This window comes from Ichthyophthirius multifiliis (assembly GCF_000220395.1).
Source record: "Ichthyophthirius multifiliis unplaced genomic scaffold scaff_1120509251438, whole genome shotgun sequence".
Classification (NCBI taxonomy): Eukaryota; Ciliophora; class Oligohymenophorea; order Hymenostomatida; genus Ichthyophthirius; species Ichthyophthirius multifiliis.
In genome coordinates this window covers 4,716-22,779 of record NW_004085875.1, presented here as the reverse complement: position 1 = coordinate 22,779, position 18,064 = coordinate 4,716, and the positions used below count along the sequence as shown (strand labels likewise).

Below are 18,064 nucleotides of genomic sequence, written 5' to 3'. Positions count from 1 at the left end.
TAAAAACAAAGAAAAATACATTCATTATAATACAATAAAATAATAAAAAACTAAATAATTTTTTTTTTAAAAATTTTAAAAAAAAAAAAAAAAACTAATTTAAAGATTAAAATTAAAATATATATATATATGTACTATTATTAATATATATATAATAAAAAAATCATTTCTACCCTTTTTTTTCATCCACAATCATATTCCAATCATAAATATAGTCTAATTCATATCCTAAATTCTTAAATAAATCTTTAAACAGTTTTCTTAAATACTCATAGTCTGGTTTTTCATCAAATCTCAAATTCTTAGTATAACTTAAATAAGTCCCAAATTCTTATGGAAATCCTTTACAAAGTACTTCTACTGGAGTTTATAATTTCTTTTCCATTATTTTTTCGTATTTATCTTTTTTATTATTAGTTTTTTAGTTTTACCAAGGTAAAACACCTTTTAAGAAATACATAAACATATACCCAATACTCTCTAAATCATCCCTTCTACCTTATTCGACTCCCAAATGAGTATTAATAGAAGCATATCTAGCAGTCCCTTTTATTTAATTTATATTTTAAATAAAAAGATTATTAAATAAAAATACCAGTTAACGACTTTCCTTCTTTATATTCGATATGTTTTCCATCTTTTTTAATATATCTTTTGGCTAATCCGAAGTCCACAATAAAAATTTTATGGGCAGTTTTTCCAGTTCCAATCAAGAAATTATCAGGTTTAATATCTCTATGTAAAAAATGTTTACTATGTATATATGAGACTCTCTAAATGACTTAATCTGCAATCATTAAAACTGTCTTAACTGAAAATTTCCTATTGCAGATATCAAATAATTTCTCTAAAGAAGGACCTAATAAATCCATTACCATGACATTATAATCTCCCTCAGTAGCAGCATAATATACTATAGGAATTCCTTTATCAATTATTGTATTATCGCTTTATAGGTATTAGTATAATTTTACTTCAAAAAATAATTAAGGGTGCTTTGTGGATGCTAATTCCATTTTAATGGCAACTTCCATATTGTTTTTATGTTAATGCCATGGAATACTTCACCAAATGCACCTTAATCTACTTTTTTTGTTAGTTTATATGTATTTCCTACTTTTATTTCCATTTTATGTATATTATTTTTCTTGGTTTATATATTTTTTTTTAATATTTATAATAAATTTTGGTTTTTATTTATTTTATGTACTTTTTTTATATATTTTTATTTTTTTAAATTTTTTTTTATAAATAAAAATTAAATATTTATATGTTTGTTTTTTTTTTTGCTTTATAATATTATTAATATATTTTTTATACTTAAAGCTTTAATTAAAAGAATAAAATTTTAAATATTAAAATAAATTATGTGTAAATTGAAAAGCTATTTTAATATTTAATTATGTTAAATATTAAATTTTAAAATGTAAATATAAGAAAACAATGATTTAATAATTATTCTCTAATATATTTATATATAAAAATTTTTAATGAAAATATATAAATTATATATTAAAATTATACGAAAAATAAAAAAAGGTATATTATATTAAATAATGTTAATAAAAGAAAAAAAAATATTAAAATATTTAATAAAAAAGTAGATATAAAAAAAGAAATATTATAATATAAAAATATATTATATAAAATAATATTTATATGTATTAAAATAAAATAAAATATTAATCAATAAAATTGAATATATATAAATAAATATATTTATATATGTATATATATATATATATATATATCTATATTTATATATTTATAATCTATTTATAATATATTTATAATTATTTATAATTATTTTTAATTATTTTTAATTTATTTTTATATTTATAAATATTTATATATATTATTTTATATATTTATTATTATAATTATATTTATATCTATAATTATACATTTTTCTAATTATTTATATATATTTTTCTTCAAATTTTAATAACACAAACTCCAAAATCACAACTAAATGCTAATGTATTATCATTAACTTAAATATAATAAGGATAACCCATATCAAATATATATTTATGTTTAATAAGTTAATCAGGTGTATTTTACAATCTTATATATAAAAATATTAAAATAAAAATAAGATATAATTTAAATATATACTTTAAAACATTAATTTCTTTCACAACTTTTTAATTAAAGAAGCTTTTATAATTACAATTAAAATCAATACTATCAACCTAAATTTAATTAATCCTAATATCTTTATTTTACATTCTTTATTCTTCATCAAGTTATTAAATATCATCTAATTCCCTTATTTTAACATTTAAAGCCTAAATAATTTCCTTTTGTGAATAAAGATTTATTATAACTTTATTTTTTATATCAAATGCCTTTATAAATTTAATTTTTTTAAAAAAAATAAATTAAATTTAAAAAGAATTACTTTAACATGTTTATGATCTTAAACAAAAATAAAAAAATTTTTAGCTAATTTTACATGAGAAATAAATTCAATATTTTTATCAAAAGTAATCAAATCATTAGTAGTTTACGTTTATAAATTATAAACTGAAATTATTTTTTTCATTTATTCTTTATATTCCAACCATATAAATTATTACCCATCATAATCAAATGGAACACTTATATTTGGAATATTTAATTATTCATAATTTTTCCATTCTTACTTTTCAATACAATATACTTATAAAATTCCCTTTAATGGACTATTTTTGTAATCAAATACTATATATATCATAATAATTAAAATATATAAATAACATTTATATTAATGTATTATATATATATGTAATTTAAATATATATATTATATATATATTTTTATATATATTTTATGATATGATATGATAATATCGTCTAAAAATTTTGACTCTAAATTTTTTATTTTAAACTTAATTATACGTTAAATTGATTAAACATTTAGGAAAATAATATAATATTAAATTTATAAGATTTTTAAAATATAAGTATTAATTTTTTATAATATGAAATAAAAATTATATAATAATTATAATATAAAAAATATTTATTTATAAATGTTTTAATAATTTCTTTATATATTAATATATATATAATTATATACTTGCGTCTTTATTTTGTGTAGGGGTTGCTAATGTCATTGCTGCTGTATTTTTATTTAAAAAAGATATGGTAGAAGCACAGATATTAGTTTTTTTATCACGATGATTTTCAAATATGTGTTTATATATACTTTCTTTATTATTTATATCATATAAATTTATTTAAATAAGAGAGAAATCACCTACTAAAACATATCCAATTCCATTTTCTTAAACATGTATCTTTTTTTTTAAATAAATAATTTCTGATTTTTTTTAAAAAAATTTAAATTTATAAATAATTTATGTTTTATACTCCTCGAATAATTTCTTCATATACTTCTTAAATATATTGTAATTAAGAATTTTAAATGTTGTATATACCAACATAACCTGATATTGATCCTACTATAACTAAATCTAAATATATATATATATATATATATATATATATATATATATATATATATAATATTTATTTATTTATTAATTTTTAATATTTTTAATTAACCTTAATGAATTTGTACTGCCGTTATAGGTTCTCCTATTCTTATTTTTATTAATTTTTCAAATTTTTATTAGATATTATTTGATATCATTATTTTATTTTAAATTAAAATAAGATTATTTATTATTATCTTTTTTTTATTTTTTTTTTTAAATAAAAACAAATAATAACTTTATAAATTTAAAATAAAATCTATTCAATAAATTATTAATTTAATTTTAAATATATATTATGTTTTTATTGTTAATATATATTTTTAATTATGTTTATATAAATATATTTATATAAATATGCATATATTAATATATCTATATATAAATATGCATATATTAATATGCCTATAATAAAATATATATATATATCAAAGATAAAATAAAAAAAAATTATAATTAAAAATAAAATGTCATTTGTTCTTAAATAAATTAAAAAAGTTTTTAATCCAAATGAAATCAAGTAATAAAGTGAGTAAAAAAAATAAAAAAATAAATCCATTTTCTCATTTAAATTTATATTTTAAAATTTTTTAGAAATGATAAATAAATTATTTCAACTTAAAATAAATTAAATTTTACTACAATTTATAATAAAAATGAGGATTATATAAAAATGGATTAACTCTAAAACGATTCTCATCAAATTTCAAGAATAGAAAAATTTAAATAAATTTTAGATTAAAGAATTATCGATTATGATAAATTACAATCATTATCATGGGATGGAATACCTTCTTGTAAAATTAATATTTTAATAAAAAAATTAAAAAAATAAAATAAAGAATTTCGTGGAAAAGTATGGCGTGTTTTATTAAAATATTTGCCCACAAACAGAGATACATAAGAAAATACATTAAATAGAAAAAGAAAAGATTATGCAGATATGGTAGATACATATTTTAGTATAAATGAATAAAATGATAGGGATAAATATGAATAGAAAGGGTTGGATTAAGTCATATGCGATGCCGAAAGAACCCTACCATATTCAAAATTATTCAGAGATATAAAAATTAAAGATATATTAGTGAGAGTACTTTTTATATGGAATGTAAGACACCCAGCATGTGGATATGTATAAGGAATAAATGATATTGTAACAAGCTTTATAATCGTATTTTTATCAGAATATTGTACAGTTAATATAGAAACATTATAAATACCAGAAGACTTTGAAAAATAACACCAAAGTAATTTTAAGAAATTGAAGCAGATTCATATTGGTGTTTAAGTAAAATTTTAGGTATTTTTTTTTTAAAAAAAATATATATATAAAATTTATAATAAAGTAAAAAAAAAAAATTCTTATGAAAAAAAAATATATTTATTAAAAAAATAATAAATATATGATAAATTATAATATATATTATACATATTTATAGATAATATAATTATTGTTAAAAATTAAATATTAATAATGATAATTGTATTTAAATATTATAATTTAATTATATAAAAATAAAAACAAATATATAAAATGTATATTTATATAAAAAGGTAAAAAAAAATAAAAAAAAAATATATATATATATATATATATATATCATATCAATATTATTAATAATATTTATATATTAATATATATATATATATATATTAATATCTAATTTTATATTAAACATATTTATAATATAAAATAGATGGAATGTTAGATAATTATACAAATAATTTTCCTGGCGTAAAAAAATAATATACTAAAGTTTAAGAAATCTTAAAAAGATTAGATAATGATTTATTATAACATCTTTCTACAGAAATAGAGTTTTATGAATTAGTTTTTAAATGGCTAATTTGTTTACTTTTGCGTTAATTTTCTCCTAAATTGGGTTTAAGATTGTTTGATACTTATATTAGTGATGATAATTCAATTTCTAATTTCGGAGTATATTTATTTAGTGCGATTATTTTAAAATGGAGTGTTAAATTAAAAAAAATGAAGTTTGAAGAAATTATTATGTTCCTTTAAAAAATACCGACTACTGAATGGACAGAAAATGATCTTAAATTGGTTATTGCGGAAGCTTATTAATATTAAGCATTATTTGAAAATACTACGGTTGTTAAATATAATTGATATTTGATATTTTTATTTTTTTGTTTTTTTTAATAATTTTTTTTTCTGTTTTATTTTACACATTTTAATTATATCTATATTTATAAATATATATTTATTGATATATTAATTAATTATTTAATATATTGAAATTAAATAAGTATAATTTATATATTAATATTCACAATAATACAATATATTTTTTTAAAAAAAATAAATAAAAATAAATCAATATAATATAAATTATTTAATATCTAGTCTATCTATTTTTATTTTATCTATCATATATATATCTTATACTTTGATTTTACAATATTTATTCATATATATAAATTTTAGATAATTTTAAAATCCTAAAAAATATATTTCCTTCAATTGATTATGGCTATTTATTATTTAATTATATGCGTATTTTTGCCAAAAAAATATCAATTTTAATAATCTTAGTTCTCATAAATTTATGTAAACATTTAAAAAATATATAATATAATTTTTTATATTAAATAAAAAAACTAAAATATAAAACAATTACAAATTAACAATAAAATATTTGACAAATATAAAAATTTATAAACATGTATAAAAATTGAAATCATTTATAAATATTGTCTAAAAATATATAATTTTAAATAATTACATGTGTAAAAATATAAGAGAATTAAAATAATTATAGAAAATTATTATATTAATAAATTACAAGTTCAGAAATCATTAAATTTTACTAATATATAAAGGAAAAAAAGTTTATATAAAAGTGTTATATTATAATAATTTAAATTCATTTATATTTTTGTTTATATTAATAGATTTTAAAAAAAATATGTAAATTATAAAATATTGTATATATATATATATATGTATATATATATATATATATATATATAAAATATTTTTGTATATTTATAATATTTATTTTTATTTTTATTTTTATTTTTATTTTTATTTTTATTTTTATTTTTATTTTTATTTTTTTTTACTTTTATTTTTATTTTTAATTTTATTTTTATTTTTATTTTTATTTTTATATTTATTTTTTTATTTTTTTTTATTTTTTTTTATTTTAAATATCATTTGATATTTATATCTTTTATTATTTGATATTTTTTGATTTTATATTTATATTATAAATTAAGTAAAAATTAATAAATTTTTTATATAATTTTTTTTTTTTTACCAGCATTATATTTATATGAATCTTTTATTTTTATATTGTACATTTATTTAAAAATATATATATATATTTAATGTTAATCATTTTTTATATTTAATAAATTAGCAAATATTTTTTATTTATTTCTTTATTTAATTTTATTTTTTATTAAAAAGAGTCTATAATGTTCCCTAATCTGTAAAAAGTTGTTTTATTGTTTGAATTTGATAAATTTATTTTTACTTGATTGTATAATTCTTAAATATTTCATTTAATTGTTTTTTCTATTTATTATCATACTTTTGAGAATTGTATATCATATTATTATTTAGTTTATAGATAAATTTATTTGTTTTCAGGTTTTTAGAATTTTATTCTGTATCTATTATTTTTTATTTAAAAAGAATATCGTTTATTTTTACTTTTAAAGATTATTAAATTAAAGAAATAATATTTTTATAAATTTAGTTGTTTGAAGTTTATTTCATTTTTTGTTAAGTTTAGAAATAATAGATTTTATAATATTTTTCTTTTTTTAATTAAATAATATATTTATTTTATAGTGATAAATTATGAAACAAAATATAATTAATATTTTTATATAATTTTATATAATAGACTCTACTATAAATATATTTTTTTAAAAAAATATACTATTTAAATATTTATATTTATATTCCATTTCTATTTATATTTTATTTATTAACATAAAGACTTAGAAAATATTTTTTTCATTTACGGATATAGTACAAGATGTCTTTATTTAATATATTTTTTTAAATAGTTTATATTATTTTTAGATAATAAATATATATAAAACATGTAATTTATATTTATTATAGATTAAAATGTTATTTAAAGTATTATTTTCATATTTAACAAACATAATTAATTGTTTTTTATTAATTAAATATAATTTTAAAATAATATTTTATTATATTTATTACTACATTAATTAAATTATTGTTTATTTTAATTAAATTATTTTTTAATTTTATTTTATAATTAAAATGAAAAAAGAAGTTGATAATTTTTTAAAAACTAATTTAAAATTAGCATAAAAAAATAAAATAAAAAAAATTATCAAAAATAAAAATAAAAACAAACAAACAAAAAATAAAATTTTATTTTTATAAAAAAATAAAAATAAAAAATTAATAAAAAAGTAAAGCTTTATCAATTAAAAAATAAAAAAAAAACACTTTTAAATTTTCCAAAAAAAATAACAAAAAAAAATAACAAAAAAAATAATGAATAATAAAGATGAAAACTACGATTATATATTTAAAATAGTTTTAATAGGTTATTATTTTTGTTAGAAAAATAAATAAAAATAAGAATAAAAAAAAGGAGATTCAAACATAGGCAAATCAAATTTATTATCTCGATATACAAAAGATGTATTTAATTAAGACCAAAAAACGACCATAGGAGTTGAATTTGCAACTAAATCTTTATAAGTAGATAATAAATTAATAAAGGCATAAATATGGGATACTGCTGGGTAAGAAAGATATAGAGCAGTAACATCTGCATATTATAGAGGGGCAGTAGGAGCTTTATTAATATACGATATTACAAAATAAACATCATTTAAAAATATAATAAAGTGGTTAGATGAAATAAAAGATCACGCAGAACCTCATATAGTAATAATGTTAGTTGGAAATAAATCTGATTTAAAACATTTAAGGTAAGTAAAATAAGAAGATGCTATTTAATTCGCAGAAAGTAATAATATTGCGTTTGTTGAAACTTCAGCTTTAGATTCTACTAATGTGGAGTTGACTTTTTAAAGAATTATAGGGGGTTTTTTATTATTTTTATATATATATATATTCCTTTTTAGAAATTTATTAATTGCTTAATAAAAGATCATAGGCTTCTGATGTAGTAGTTAATAATGATAGTAATATATCAAAAAAAGGAGAAAGTTTATAAAAAAATAATGTAAATGAATAAAATAAATCTCAAGGATGTTGTTGAATTTTTAATTTTTTATGATACTTTTTTTTTATTTTTATTTTGTATTGTTTTAATATAAATAAAATAAAAAAATATATATGTATATATTTTTTTTTTTTAAAGATTTTAAATAGATGTATATATATATATAGGTAAAGAAATTCAGTATATATATTACAATGATATTTTATTTAAAACATAATAATATATTAAATGGATTATAAATTGTGGAAAATACCAATAATTAATTAATTTTCGCGGCCTTTTATTATAGTATATACTTATTTTTTTATAATATGATGGAAAATATTATATAATTAATGTTTTTTTATTTTAATTTTGATAATATTTTATATATAACTTTATATATAATTTTTTGTTTTTTTCTAAAAATTATTTAATTAATTAATATAAAAAATAAAAATCATAAATAATCTTTTTATTATTATTATTATTAATTTTTTCCCTCAAAAAACTCTATAAAATGACTTTCGGCTTCCAAAACCTTTCTCTAATCTTATAAAATAGTATAAAGTACTGCTAAAATAAAGAATTTAAAAACAAAAAAACCCAAACTAAATATAATTACAAAAAGTCGAATATATTTTTAACTACCTTGGTCATCACTATATTCATATGAACTCCATTTTGGTAAAAATATTATCATCCAAAAAATGTCTAGAATTCCTGAAAAAACCACAGAAAAAATAATTGCTTTCAAATTTTCACAAAGATTCTTTTTTATTAAAATTGTAATGAAAAAAATTCCTATAAAAACGTCCAAAAATGCACTTCTTTTTACACACAAGAAAATTCCCAAAAATAAATATAAAATGAAAAAAAAACCTATTTAACTAACAAAAACAGACAAATCATTTACTTACATTAAATTATTTTTATTTTTAACTTATGTTTAATTTAAAACTTATTATGTTTATTTACCTAAAGTAAAATTCTCTTAATCGAAATCTTAATATTAATCTTAATTAATATCCTATTTAGGAAAAAATGGTAATTCTAAACCCATTAATTACTCTTTAAAAGATTAAATATCTTAATAGAGTGTATTTATATTCTCTTTAATAGATTTAATCTAAACCAAAGAATCTTAAATATTTAAGATATCCAATTTACCAGAAATATCCAAAGTAAAATTATCATTGGTTTATTCATTTACTAAAAAGAAATTTTATAGAGAAAATTTTTCAAAGTCAAAAGTATCAAAAGGAATCTATGACTAACCTATAAGAATATTATTATCATATATATCAATAACAAAAAATTCATCAATTTATACTGAAAACTAAAAAAAATATACATATATAAATATAAACATAATTATATATATAAATACATATAAAATAAACAATTCATATATATATATTTACTCATTAATTTATATCTATTAATTATTAAGAAGTTATATTATAGATATATTAAACTAATTTTAATAGGAAATTCTTGCCTCATATTATTTAAATGGTGCATTTATATTTATTCTTAATTATTTTATTTTAAATTAGTTTTATTATGATTAATTTTGTGATTAAGGTATAGTTTTTACTTTTTTTTCTACTTGTTATGTGAAATTTTTTACTTGTAATATTCTGTCGTTAGTTTATATTATTTTCTGGTTTAATAAATTTACAGCTTCTATATGAACATCTAAAAAAGAATTTAATGTAGGCTAATATAAACTACACATTCTTTCATATAATTCATCCAGTGTATCTGGATCATATTATTACATATAATTAATTACCTTATTTTTTAAAATAATATTATAAAAATATATAGATATTATTACTTGAGTTTTTTATATTAAGTAATTTAATATTTCTTTTAGTTCTTCTTAACTTATTTATTGATTGAAATTTAATTATGGAAAATGTGTTTAGATATGAGAAACTAATTATTTCTTTTCAAGATTTATCATATATATTTTAGAGAGTATTTTATATTTATATTTTATTTTTTTATTTTTAATTTTTTAATTTATTTTAAATAAAATTAAATTTTATTTTTAATTTTTTTTAAATTTGTTAATTTTTAATAATATTTTTCAAAAAAATTATTTTTGAAATAAATAAATTATAAAGCTTTCAAATTTAAATTTAAATTACATATTAAAATCATTATTTATTAAATTATATTATAATTTATAAAAATATAATATCATATTTTGTATTTTTATTATTAGAGTTCTCATTTTTAAAAATTTAAAATAATATTAATTAATATTTCTATTATAATTGTATTTTAATCATTTATATTTTTTTTATAATAATTATTTCTCTATATTTATGTTTTTTGTATTATTATCTAATCTATAAAAAATATTATTTATTGAAGCAATTATTAAGCAATAATTCTTTAGTCATAAAATAAATCTTAAATAATATTTTGATGAATTTTATTAATTAATTTAATATTAAATTTAAATAATTAACTTAAAAATAAAAAATAACTATTTATTAGATATAAATATTTTGCTTTAAAAAAAAATTAGTTATATAAAAAGAAATCTAAATTAAATTAAAAATAGTATTATTAAAAATTAATAATAATAAAATTAAAAGTTATTTTAAGTGTTTTTATTGCATTTATTATATTGAGATAATATAAGTGTAAAAAAAAAATATATACTTCTTTTATTTTATTATTAATAAATTTTTAAATGGTGAGTTAAAATATAATTAATTTTTAATTATTTCCAAATTTTACAGCTATATATTAGATTTTGTTAAAAAAGACTATTTTAACTACAAACATCAAAATAAGTTATTAAAAGAAGAATCTTTTGTAAAAAAATTATATTTAAAATCTTTTATTATAATCAAATTATATTATCTATTATAAATAGTTAATTAATGATTATTTTTTTTATATTCTAAAAGATATTTTATTTAGATATATTAAAGATAAAAAAAATTATATAATATACGAATATTTTTATTTAACATAAACAAAGGATAATAATAATAAAATATAAACTGATATTAAAAACTATATAATAATTATAAGATCTTTATTAAATATTTATTTGAAAATTTATTGATCTAAATAAATTTATAATGATTGCTTAAAATATAATAAATAAAAGTAAATATCAAAAAATAAAAAAAAATCATAATTATTAATAATTTATAAAATATAAAACAAATATTTTAAGAAAAATAAAAAAATATATTAAAATCTTTTGATTTTTAATTAAATGTAAAATAATAATGGGATAAAAATAATTAGAAATTAAAAATACATAATTTTGTAAAAAAATACAAATATTAATTATTTAATAATAAATATTTAATTAAAAAAATATTTAGAATAGAATTTAAAAAAAATAAAAAAATTAAAATTAAAATAAAAACAAAATTTTTATATAATAAATAATTAATAATAAAAAATATTATTAATTTTATTTAATTTTAAAAATAAAATATAAATTAATATATTAATTAATTATATTAAAATTTTAATATATATATATATATATATATATATATATATATATATATATATATATATTATCAACAACATTTTCTTTTTTTATTACTTATATTATTAGTTTAATATTTTTATTAATTTAATTGCATTTTTTCAATTATATTATTATTTTAGTTAAGTTATATACTTTCTTAATCTTAAAAAATACTTTTTTTAACATTATTATTAAAACATTATTATCTTTTTATAATTTATTAAAATTTAAAAAATTTAATAATAATAATAAAAATATTAACATATTTTCTTAATTTTTATCTTATTATTAATCATTTATTTGCATGTTACATTTCTATTAACTTTTAAATTATTAAATTAGTTGAATATTCATATCATAAGCCATTTAAACAGCTTAATAAAAAGCCTTTATTTTATTTAAAATATTGATTTAAGTATTAATTAAAAATTATACATTTTATATGTTTTCACCATTTTATGCTGATGTTTCAAAAAATAATTAAATTTTTTTCTCATTTTAGAATTATTAACCTTTTTCATAAGAAATTTTTCTACTATATTTATAAAATTATGTAATTATTAAAAAATAAACTTTACATTTAGTCTGATTTATTTCCTAAAAGTAAAACAATTACATTTTACGTTGCATAATCTTAAATTTCATTATACCAATTATTAAGACTTTCGAATGAATTTATACTAAATTTTTAATTAATATTTTAATATTAGGTTAAAGAAAAAAAAAAAGATATATATATATATATATATATATATATATATATATATATATATATTACTTGCAAACATCATATGTTAGACATATAATTTATGCATTTCTATAATAAGATCTTATTATTGATTTAAATGATTCTTATCCTGCCTATTTTTTATCTTTTTATTAAATATTTTATTTCTAATTACAGTATCCCATAATTATAATTATATTTCTTAATTATAGTCCTCTAGAAATATATTTTTTGTTTAAAATTCTATTCCTATTGTAGAATGACATTCTTAATAAAACTCTTGTTTTATCAGTTGTTTTAATATACTAGATTTACCAACACCTTATATTTGTTTTGTTTTTTGACTTTTTTTAATATTTTTACCATTATCTCCTATTATAATTGTTTTCATTATTATTTCATTTAAGGAAGCTTAGGAAGATAAAAGAGACATTATTTTTTATTTTTTTGAATTAAAATATATATTTTTCTAATATAAAATTATTAAAAATATTTCAAATTTTTTTAAATTTAATAATATAAAATATTTGTTTTATATTTTTTTTGAGTGAAAAATTATAAAAGTTTATTCTTTTTCTAACAATAGAAAATAAAATTTTATAAAAAAAAACAAAATAATAAATTTACTTTAAAAATTTAATAACATAATAAAGATATTTAAAAATTGAGAAAAAAAAAAATATATATATATATATATTTATGTATTTATATATTTATATATTCTAATATAAAATAAACTTTAAAAATTGTATATTTAATATTGAAAGTTAACTATTATAAATCTAATTATCTCATTAAAATCCTAATTGGATTAATATATTTTATTGAATTAATATTATATATATTTTGTGCTTTTCTAACAATAAGAAATAAAAAAATATTAATAGAAATATTTAAATAAAATATCCTTCTTTACTAATCTAAAAATACAAATGAAAATAAAAAATTCAATTTTTAATTAAAATTGAAATGTGGAATAAAAAAATACTATGTTTCTGATTTTTTATAATTCTATATGAATTTAAAAAAATAGATTTGTAAAATCTTTCTTTTAATTAAATTTTATTAAAAAAGGTAGAATTTTTTATCACTTAATCTTTGCAAAATTATATCAATCATATATATAATTTTTTTTTTTTAATAATAAATAAATATAATTAATCGAAAAAGTCAGAAAAAAAGATTATGACCTTTTTTTTTGATTGTGTTTTTTTATAAAAAAAAAAAGTTTTATAAAAACTAATATTTTTTGGTTCCTTATACCTTAAATATATCCGATTCTTAAAACTCCATTAATTAAAAAACTGGAAATTTCAATTAAAGAATTCTAAAGGTTGAACTTTAATAAAATTAGTATTAAATAAACACGTTTTTAGGAGAATTTTTCGGCTTTTTACAATAAAATTAGTTTATAATCGAACTAATTGCTTCTAATATCCGAGTTAAACACAAGAATATTAAATAAATATACTTATGATTGTTTAAATGTCATGTTTTTTATTTGAAAATGTATTATAACTAACCTATTTTAGTAAATACTATTTCACTTTAAGTGCTAATAAAACAATTTTGAAAAACTTCGATGGTTCATATATAAAATATTTATTATTTATTTTCATATAAAAATACTTTTTTTTTCACATTTTTTTATATAATTTTTGTCAGTCTAAAATTTTTAAATGAATATTTTTTAGTTTTTTATGTAAAAATAAACTTCTTCTCTAAAAGCTAAATTTTATTTTTTGTCCATAAATAATAAATAAGTAGTAAAAACAAATACAGGAAAAATAAAAAGCAATAAAATAAGTTTATTATAATATAAATTTAAAATATATTATATTAATATTTAAATACATATTTATTTAATATTAATATAAATGTTATTTTTTTTTTATTTTTTCTTAATATATATATGACTCTATATTATTAATTAGATAAATTTAATAGAAATTTTTATATTTTTATTTATATCTGATAAAATTTTAATATTTATTAAAAATTAATATATTTAATTTATATATAGAGTAAATTTAAATATATATATATATATATATATATATATATATATATATATTACTTATAATTTATATTAAATTTTTAGAGAATAGAAATATTTTTATATTAATTATATAATAAAAAAATATTATTTATATATTTATTAATATATTTATTTCTTTTTTTATTTTTTTATTTATATACTATATTTAAATTAAAATTTATTAAAGTGTATATCTCTTAATAATTGTGAAATTTCTAAAAGCGTATAAAAATCGATAAAATATACTACCAACAATATTAGATATTAGAAAAAAAATTATATGATTTAAATCTAGTATGATACTTTTATTCCAAAAATGAATATTCGATATATAATGAGAATACATAATTTAAAACAATAATTTTAATAATCTAATGACTTATAATCTTTTTTTATATTTAAAAATTTTGGAATTTTTGTTGTTTTTAAGCTACTATATATAAAATAGTTAATATATAATATGAACAACATAATAATAGAACTATTTCTTATATAAATAAGTCATTGTAATTAATAAAATTTTTAATTTACTAAAAATAGATAAATATATATATATAATATTATAATATTATTATTAAATAAATATATAATTAATATTTTAGTTTAGAGATAATTTAAAAAATCGAGAAATTTAATAGTAATTTTATAATAAGGAAATTTAATTAAGAAATAATGAGTATAATGGAATTATTTGTGAATTTCATTCATAATTATAACAATAAGTGTATTATATATAAAGATTTTTATATTTATTTATGTATTAGATTATACATTATTTGATTTTTCATGTTTAAATATAGATTTATATGAATTAATTGAAAATTTATTTACTTTTTATTATATATTTTTATCCAAGTTTATTTTTATTTATTTTTATAACTTATTTATATTTTTTAAATATATTTCACATAAAAAAATAGCAATATTATAAATTTTTATTTTTTAAATATATATATAAATAAAAAAAATAAGCTAAATATATTTATTATTTTAATAACAAAGTATAAATTTAGAATTTATAATTTACTTATATACTTTTTTTTATGTTTAAAAAAAATAAAATTAATGAACAATATTTGATTAATATTTATATATTTATATATATATATATTTAAAAAAATAATATAAAAAATATAAAATTTAAAATAAAATAAAAAATTAATATTTCAAAAAAAAACAAAAAAATATGGATTAAAACATAGAATAATAACTAAAATAATAAAAAGAATAAAGAACTATAACCATAAAAGGCTTAGAATTTGTACCTTTTATTTCAAAAGAATAATTAGATTAAACTGTAACAAGAGTAGCTGGTTAAATATCTAGAGATTACCAAGGTAAAAATCCTGTAATAATCGCTATTTTGAATGGAGCTTTTATGTTTGTCTCTGATTTGGTAAAAAAGATAAATATTATAGAAATAGAAGTTGAATTTTGTAAAGTAGCTTCTTATTAAGGAACTTAAAGTACAGAATAATTAAAAAAACTAATAGGGTTAAAATCTGATATTAAGGATAAAGATATTATTATAGTAGAAGATATTATAGATACTGGATTTACTATAAATTAACTATTGAAATATTTAAAAACTAAAGAACCTAAAAGTATAAAAGTATGTACTCTTTTCATAAAAGAAGCTAATATAAAACACTAAATTTAAGTAGATTATATAGGACTTAAAATAGATTAAGAGTTTATACTTGGATATGGTTTAGATTATGATGAATATGCAAGAAATTTAGAAGATGTATGGATTTTAAAAAATTGAAAAACTAATTTTTAAATATATATGTTATATATAAAATATATATTAGTTATATCAGTATTTTTTGATAAGTTATATTTAATATTAAAATATATAATATTACCAATTTTAAAATATTATAATAAAATATAATAGGATATAAACTAATGAAAAATAAAATATCAATATAAAAAATAGATTTATATATATATATAATATTATTTTAAATAATATACTTATTTAATGTTTATATATATTTAAAAGAAAAATAATTTTAAATTATTGTTTGAAATTAATAATTATTATATATTATAAATTTTAGATAATAATTATATTTATTTTTGTACTCATTCCAAAAATAAAAATATTATAAATTATATTGTTTTTGTAATTTTTTTTTTTTGTAATTTTTTTTTTTTTTTTTCAGAATATTTATATATTAAAAATATTGACTTTAATTCATTTTTTGTTGTCTTTTTTTTTATTTTTTTATGATTAACTTTTTTTAAAAAAAAAAATATAGATAAAACATAAAAAAAAAATAAAAATTATTTTAAATTTTGGATATAAATAATTTTAGTTTTACATATTTAATTAATCTCACTATAATAATATAAAAAAAATAAAAAAATATATTATTTTATATATATATTATAAATGTTATTTTCATAAAATAAATATACTATATATTTTAAATTTATTTTATTTATTATATTAATAATAAACTATAAATAATAATTATTATCATAATATAAAGTTTCAAATGATTAAATATTAAATAAATAAAATATTAAATTTTTAAAATATTAATATAACAATAAAATTGTCAATAAATAATAACTTTTTATTTAACTTTATCAAATTTAACTAGATATAAGTTATAAAAAAAATGTTTATAAATACTTTAAATATCTTAAAATAATTAAAAATTTTATAGTATAATTTAAATTAAAATAAATATTGATTCTAATAAGAAATCTATTTTATGTTTTTTTTAATTTATGTTTATAATTAAAAATAATATAAGAAAAATGTGCCTTTGGTAATATTAAATTATTTTTACAAATATTAATAAAAAGAAATAGAATAAATTAAAATTTGAATGTTTTGTTTTTTTTATAATTTTATAGAAATTTTTTTTCAAAAATATATTAAGGTAAAAAAAATATTGATTTAAATTAAAAAATATAGATCGGTATATTATTTAAAGATTGAAAAAAACCTTAATTTTTATTTTATTTTAATATATATAATTATTTTTAAAAAAAAAAAATTAAAATATAATAAAAAAATCGTCAAATTAATTTATAAACAGAGGTCATTTTTTATTTAAAAATTGATTTAAATTTCTTTAGTTTAAAAATA

At 13.5% G+C, this 18,064-nt stretch overlaps 5 protein-coding genes across 5 annotated transcripts, besides 49 other annotated features; 2 read left to right on the top strand and 3 right to left on the bottom strand. All coding sequences in view use genetic code 6, as the record gives it.

Moving 5' to 3' along the window:
* Positions 1-163: 163 nt before the first annotated feature.
* On the bottom strand, positions 164-1,034 carry IMG5_204310 (hypothetical protein; the record flags this gene model as incomplete). Its single annotated transcript, XM_004023764.1, has 2 exons — positions 164-546; positions 596-1,034. The coding sequence occupies 2 exons, from the start codon at positions 1,032-1,034 to the stop codon at positions 164-166; spliced, it is 822 nt and encodes a 273-aa protein (XP_004023813.1).
* A 176-nt stretch (positions 1,035-1,210) lies between these two features.
* Positions 1,211-1,245: a microsatellite.
* A 371-nt stretch (positions 1,246-1,616) lies between these two features.
* Positions 1,617-1,649: a microsatellite.
* Positions 1,650-1,699: 50 nt separating this feature from the next.
* Positions 1,700-1,792: a microsatellite.
* Positions 1,714-1,892: a microsatellite.
* Positions 1,715-1,903: a microsatellite.
* Positions 1,721-1,930: a microsatellite.
* Positions 1,777-1,903: a microsatellite.
* Positions 1,931-1,934: 4 nt separating the features above from the next.
* On the bottom strand, positions 1,935-3,639 carry IMG5_204300 (hypothetical protein; the record flags this gene model as incomplete). The annotated part of the gene is made up of 5 exons (XM_004023763.1): positions 1,935-2,160; positions 2,331-2,706; positions 3,064-3,195; positions 3,278-3,460; positions 3,552-3,639. The coding sequence occupies 5 exons, from the start codon at positions 3,637-3,639 to the stop codon at positions 1,935-1,937; spliced, it is 1,005 nt and encodes a 334-aa protein (XP_004023812.1).
* Positions 2,708-2,826: a microsatellite.
* Positions 2,743-2,832: a microsatellite.
* Positions 2,746-2,799: a microsatellite.
* Positions 2,780-2,814: a microsatellite.
* Positions 3,465-3,515: a microsatellite.
* Positions 3,640-3,751: 112 nt separating the features above from the next.
* Positions 3,752-3,810: a microsatellite.
* Positions 3,797-3,870: a microsatellite.
* Positions 3,816-3,909: a microsatellite.
* Positions 3,830-3,891: a microsatellite.
* Positions 3,830-3,900: a microsatellite.
* On the top strand, positions 3,907-5,630 carry IMG5_204290 (TBC1 domain member 22b). The gene is made up of 4 exons (XM_004023762.1): positions 3,907-4,001; positions 4,076-4,278; positions 4,324-4,784; positions 5,182-5,630. The coding sequence occupies exons 1-4, from the start codon at positions 3,949-3,951 to the stop codon at positions 5,476-5,478; spliced, it is 1,014 nt and encodes a 337-aa protein (XP_004023811.1). The 5' UTR covers positions 3,907-3,948; the 3' UTR covers positions 5,479-5,630.
* Positions 4,834-4,882: a microsatellite.
* Positions 5,060-5,138: a microsatellite.
* Positions 5,631-6,434: 804 nt separating the features above from the next.
* Positions 6,435-6,478: a microsatellite.
* A 24-nt stretch (positions 6,479-6,502) lies between these two features.
* Positions 6,503-6,656: a microsatellite.
* Positions 6,507-6,656: a microsatellite.
* Positions 6,657-6,664: 8 nt separating this feature from the next.
* Positions 6,665-6,712: a microsatellite.
* A 983-nt stretch (positions 6,713-7,695) lies between these two features.
* Positions 7,696-7,741: a microsatellite.
* A 63-nt stretch (positions 7,742-7,804) lies between these two features.
* Positions 7,805-7,867: a microsatellite.
* Positions 7,868-7,958: 91 nt separating this feature from the next.
* Positions 7,959-7,995: a microsatellite.
* Positions 7,960-7,992: a microsatellite.
* Positions 7,996-10,021: 2,026 nt separating the features above from the next.
* Positions 10,022-10,074: a microsatellite.
* Positions 10,026-10,077: a microsatellite.
* A 120-nt stretch (positions 10,078-10,197) lies between these two features.
* Positions 10,198-10,239: a microsatellite.
* Positions 10,240-10,660: 421 nt separating this feature from the next.
* Positions 10,661-10,711: a microsatellite.
* Positions 10,670-10,711: a microsatellite.
* A 1,083-nt stretch (positions 10,712-11,794) lies between these two features.
* Positions 11,795-11,831: a microsatellite.
* Positions 11,832-11,847: 16 nt separating this feature from the next.
* Positions 11,848-11,897: a microsatellite.
* Positions 11,858-11,902: a microsatellite.
* A 285-nt stretch (positions 11,903-12,187) lies between these two features.
* Positions 12,188-12,237: a microsatellite.
* A 594-nt stretch (positions 12,238-12,831) lies between these two features.
* Positions 12,832-13,308, bottom strand: IMG5_204280 (hypothetical protein; the record flags this gene model as incomplete). The annotated part of the gene is made up of 2 exons (XM_004023761.1): positions 12,832-13,238; positions 13,281-13,308. The coding sequence occupies 2 exons, from the start codon at positions 13,306-13,308 to the stop codon at positions 12,832-12,834; spliced, it is 435 nt and encodes a 144-aa protein (XP_004023810.1).
* Positions 12,920-12,965: a microsatellite.
* A 291-nt stretch (positions 13,309-13,599) lies between the features above and the next one.
* Positions 13,600-13,639: a microsatellite.
* A 1,087-nt stretch (positions 13,640-14,726) lies between these two features.
* Positions 14,727-14,787: a microsatellite.
* A 164-nt stretch (positions 14,788-14,951) lies between these two features.
* Positions 14,952-14,991: a microsatellite.
* A 69-nt stretch (positions 14,992-15,060) lies between these two features.
* Positions 15,061-15,112: a microsatellite.
* Positions 15,061-15,124: a microsatellite.
* Positions 15,125-15,818: 694 nt separating this feature from the next.
* Positions 15,819-15,852: a microsatellite.
* A 186-nt stretch (positions 15,853-16,038) lies between these two features.
* Positions 16,039-16,069: a microsatellite.
* Positions 16,057-16,139: a microsatellite.
* A 2-nt stretch (positions 16,140-16,141) lies between these two features.
* IMG5_204270 (hypoxanthine phosphoribosyltransferase, putative) lies at positions 16,142-16,723 on the top strand (the record flags this gene model as incomplete). The annotated part of the gene is made up of 1 exon (XM_004023760.1): positions 16,142-16,723. One exon carries the CDS (start codon positions 16,142-16,144, stop codon positions 16,721-16,723), a length of 582 nt encoding a protein of 193 aa, XP_004023809.1.
* A 71-nt stretch (positions 16,724-16,794) lies between these two features.
* Positions 16,795-16,844: a microsatellite.
* A 237-nt stretch (positions 16,845-17,081) lies between these two features.
* Positions 17,082-17,118: a microsatellite.
* A 350-nt stretch (positions 17,119-17,468) lies between these two features.
* Positions 17,469-17,509: a microsatellite.
* Positions 17,510-18,019: 510 nt separating this feature from the next.
* Positions 18,020-18,064: part of a microsatellite that runs on past the window's edge.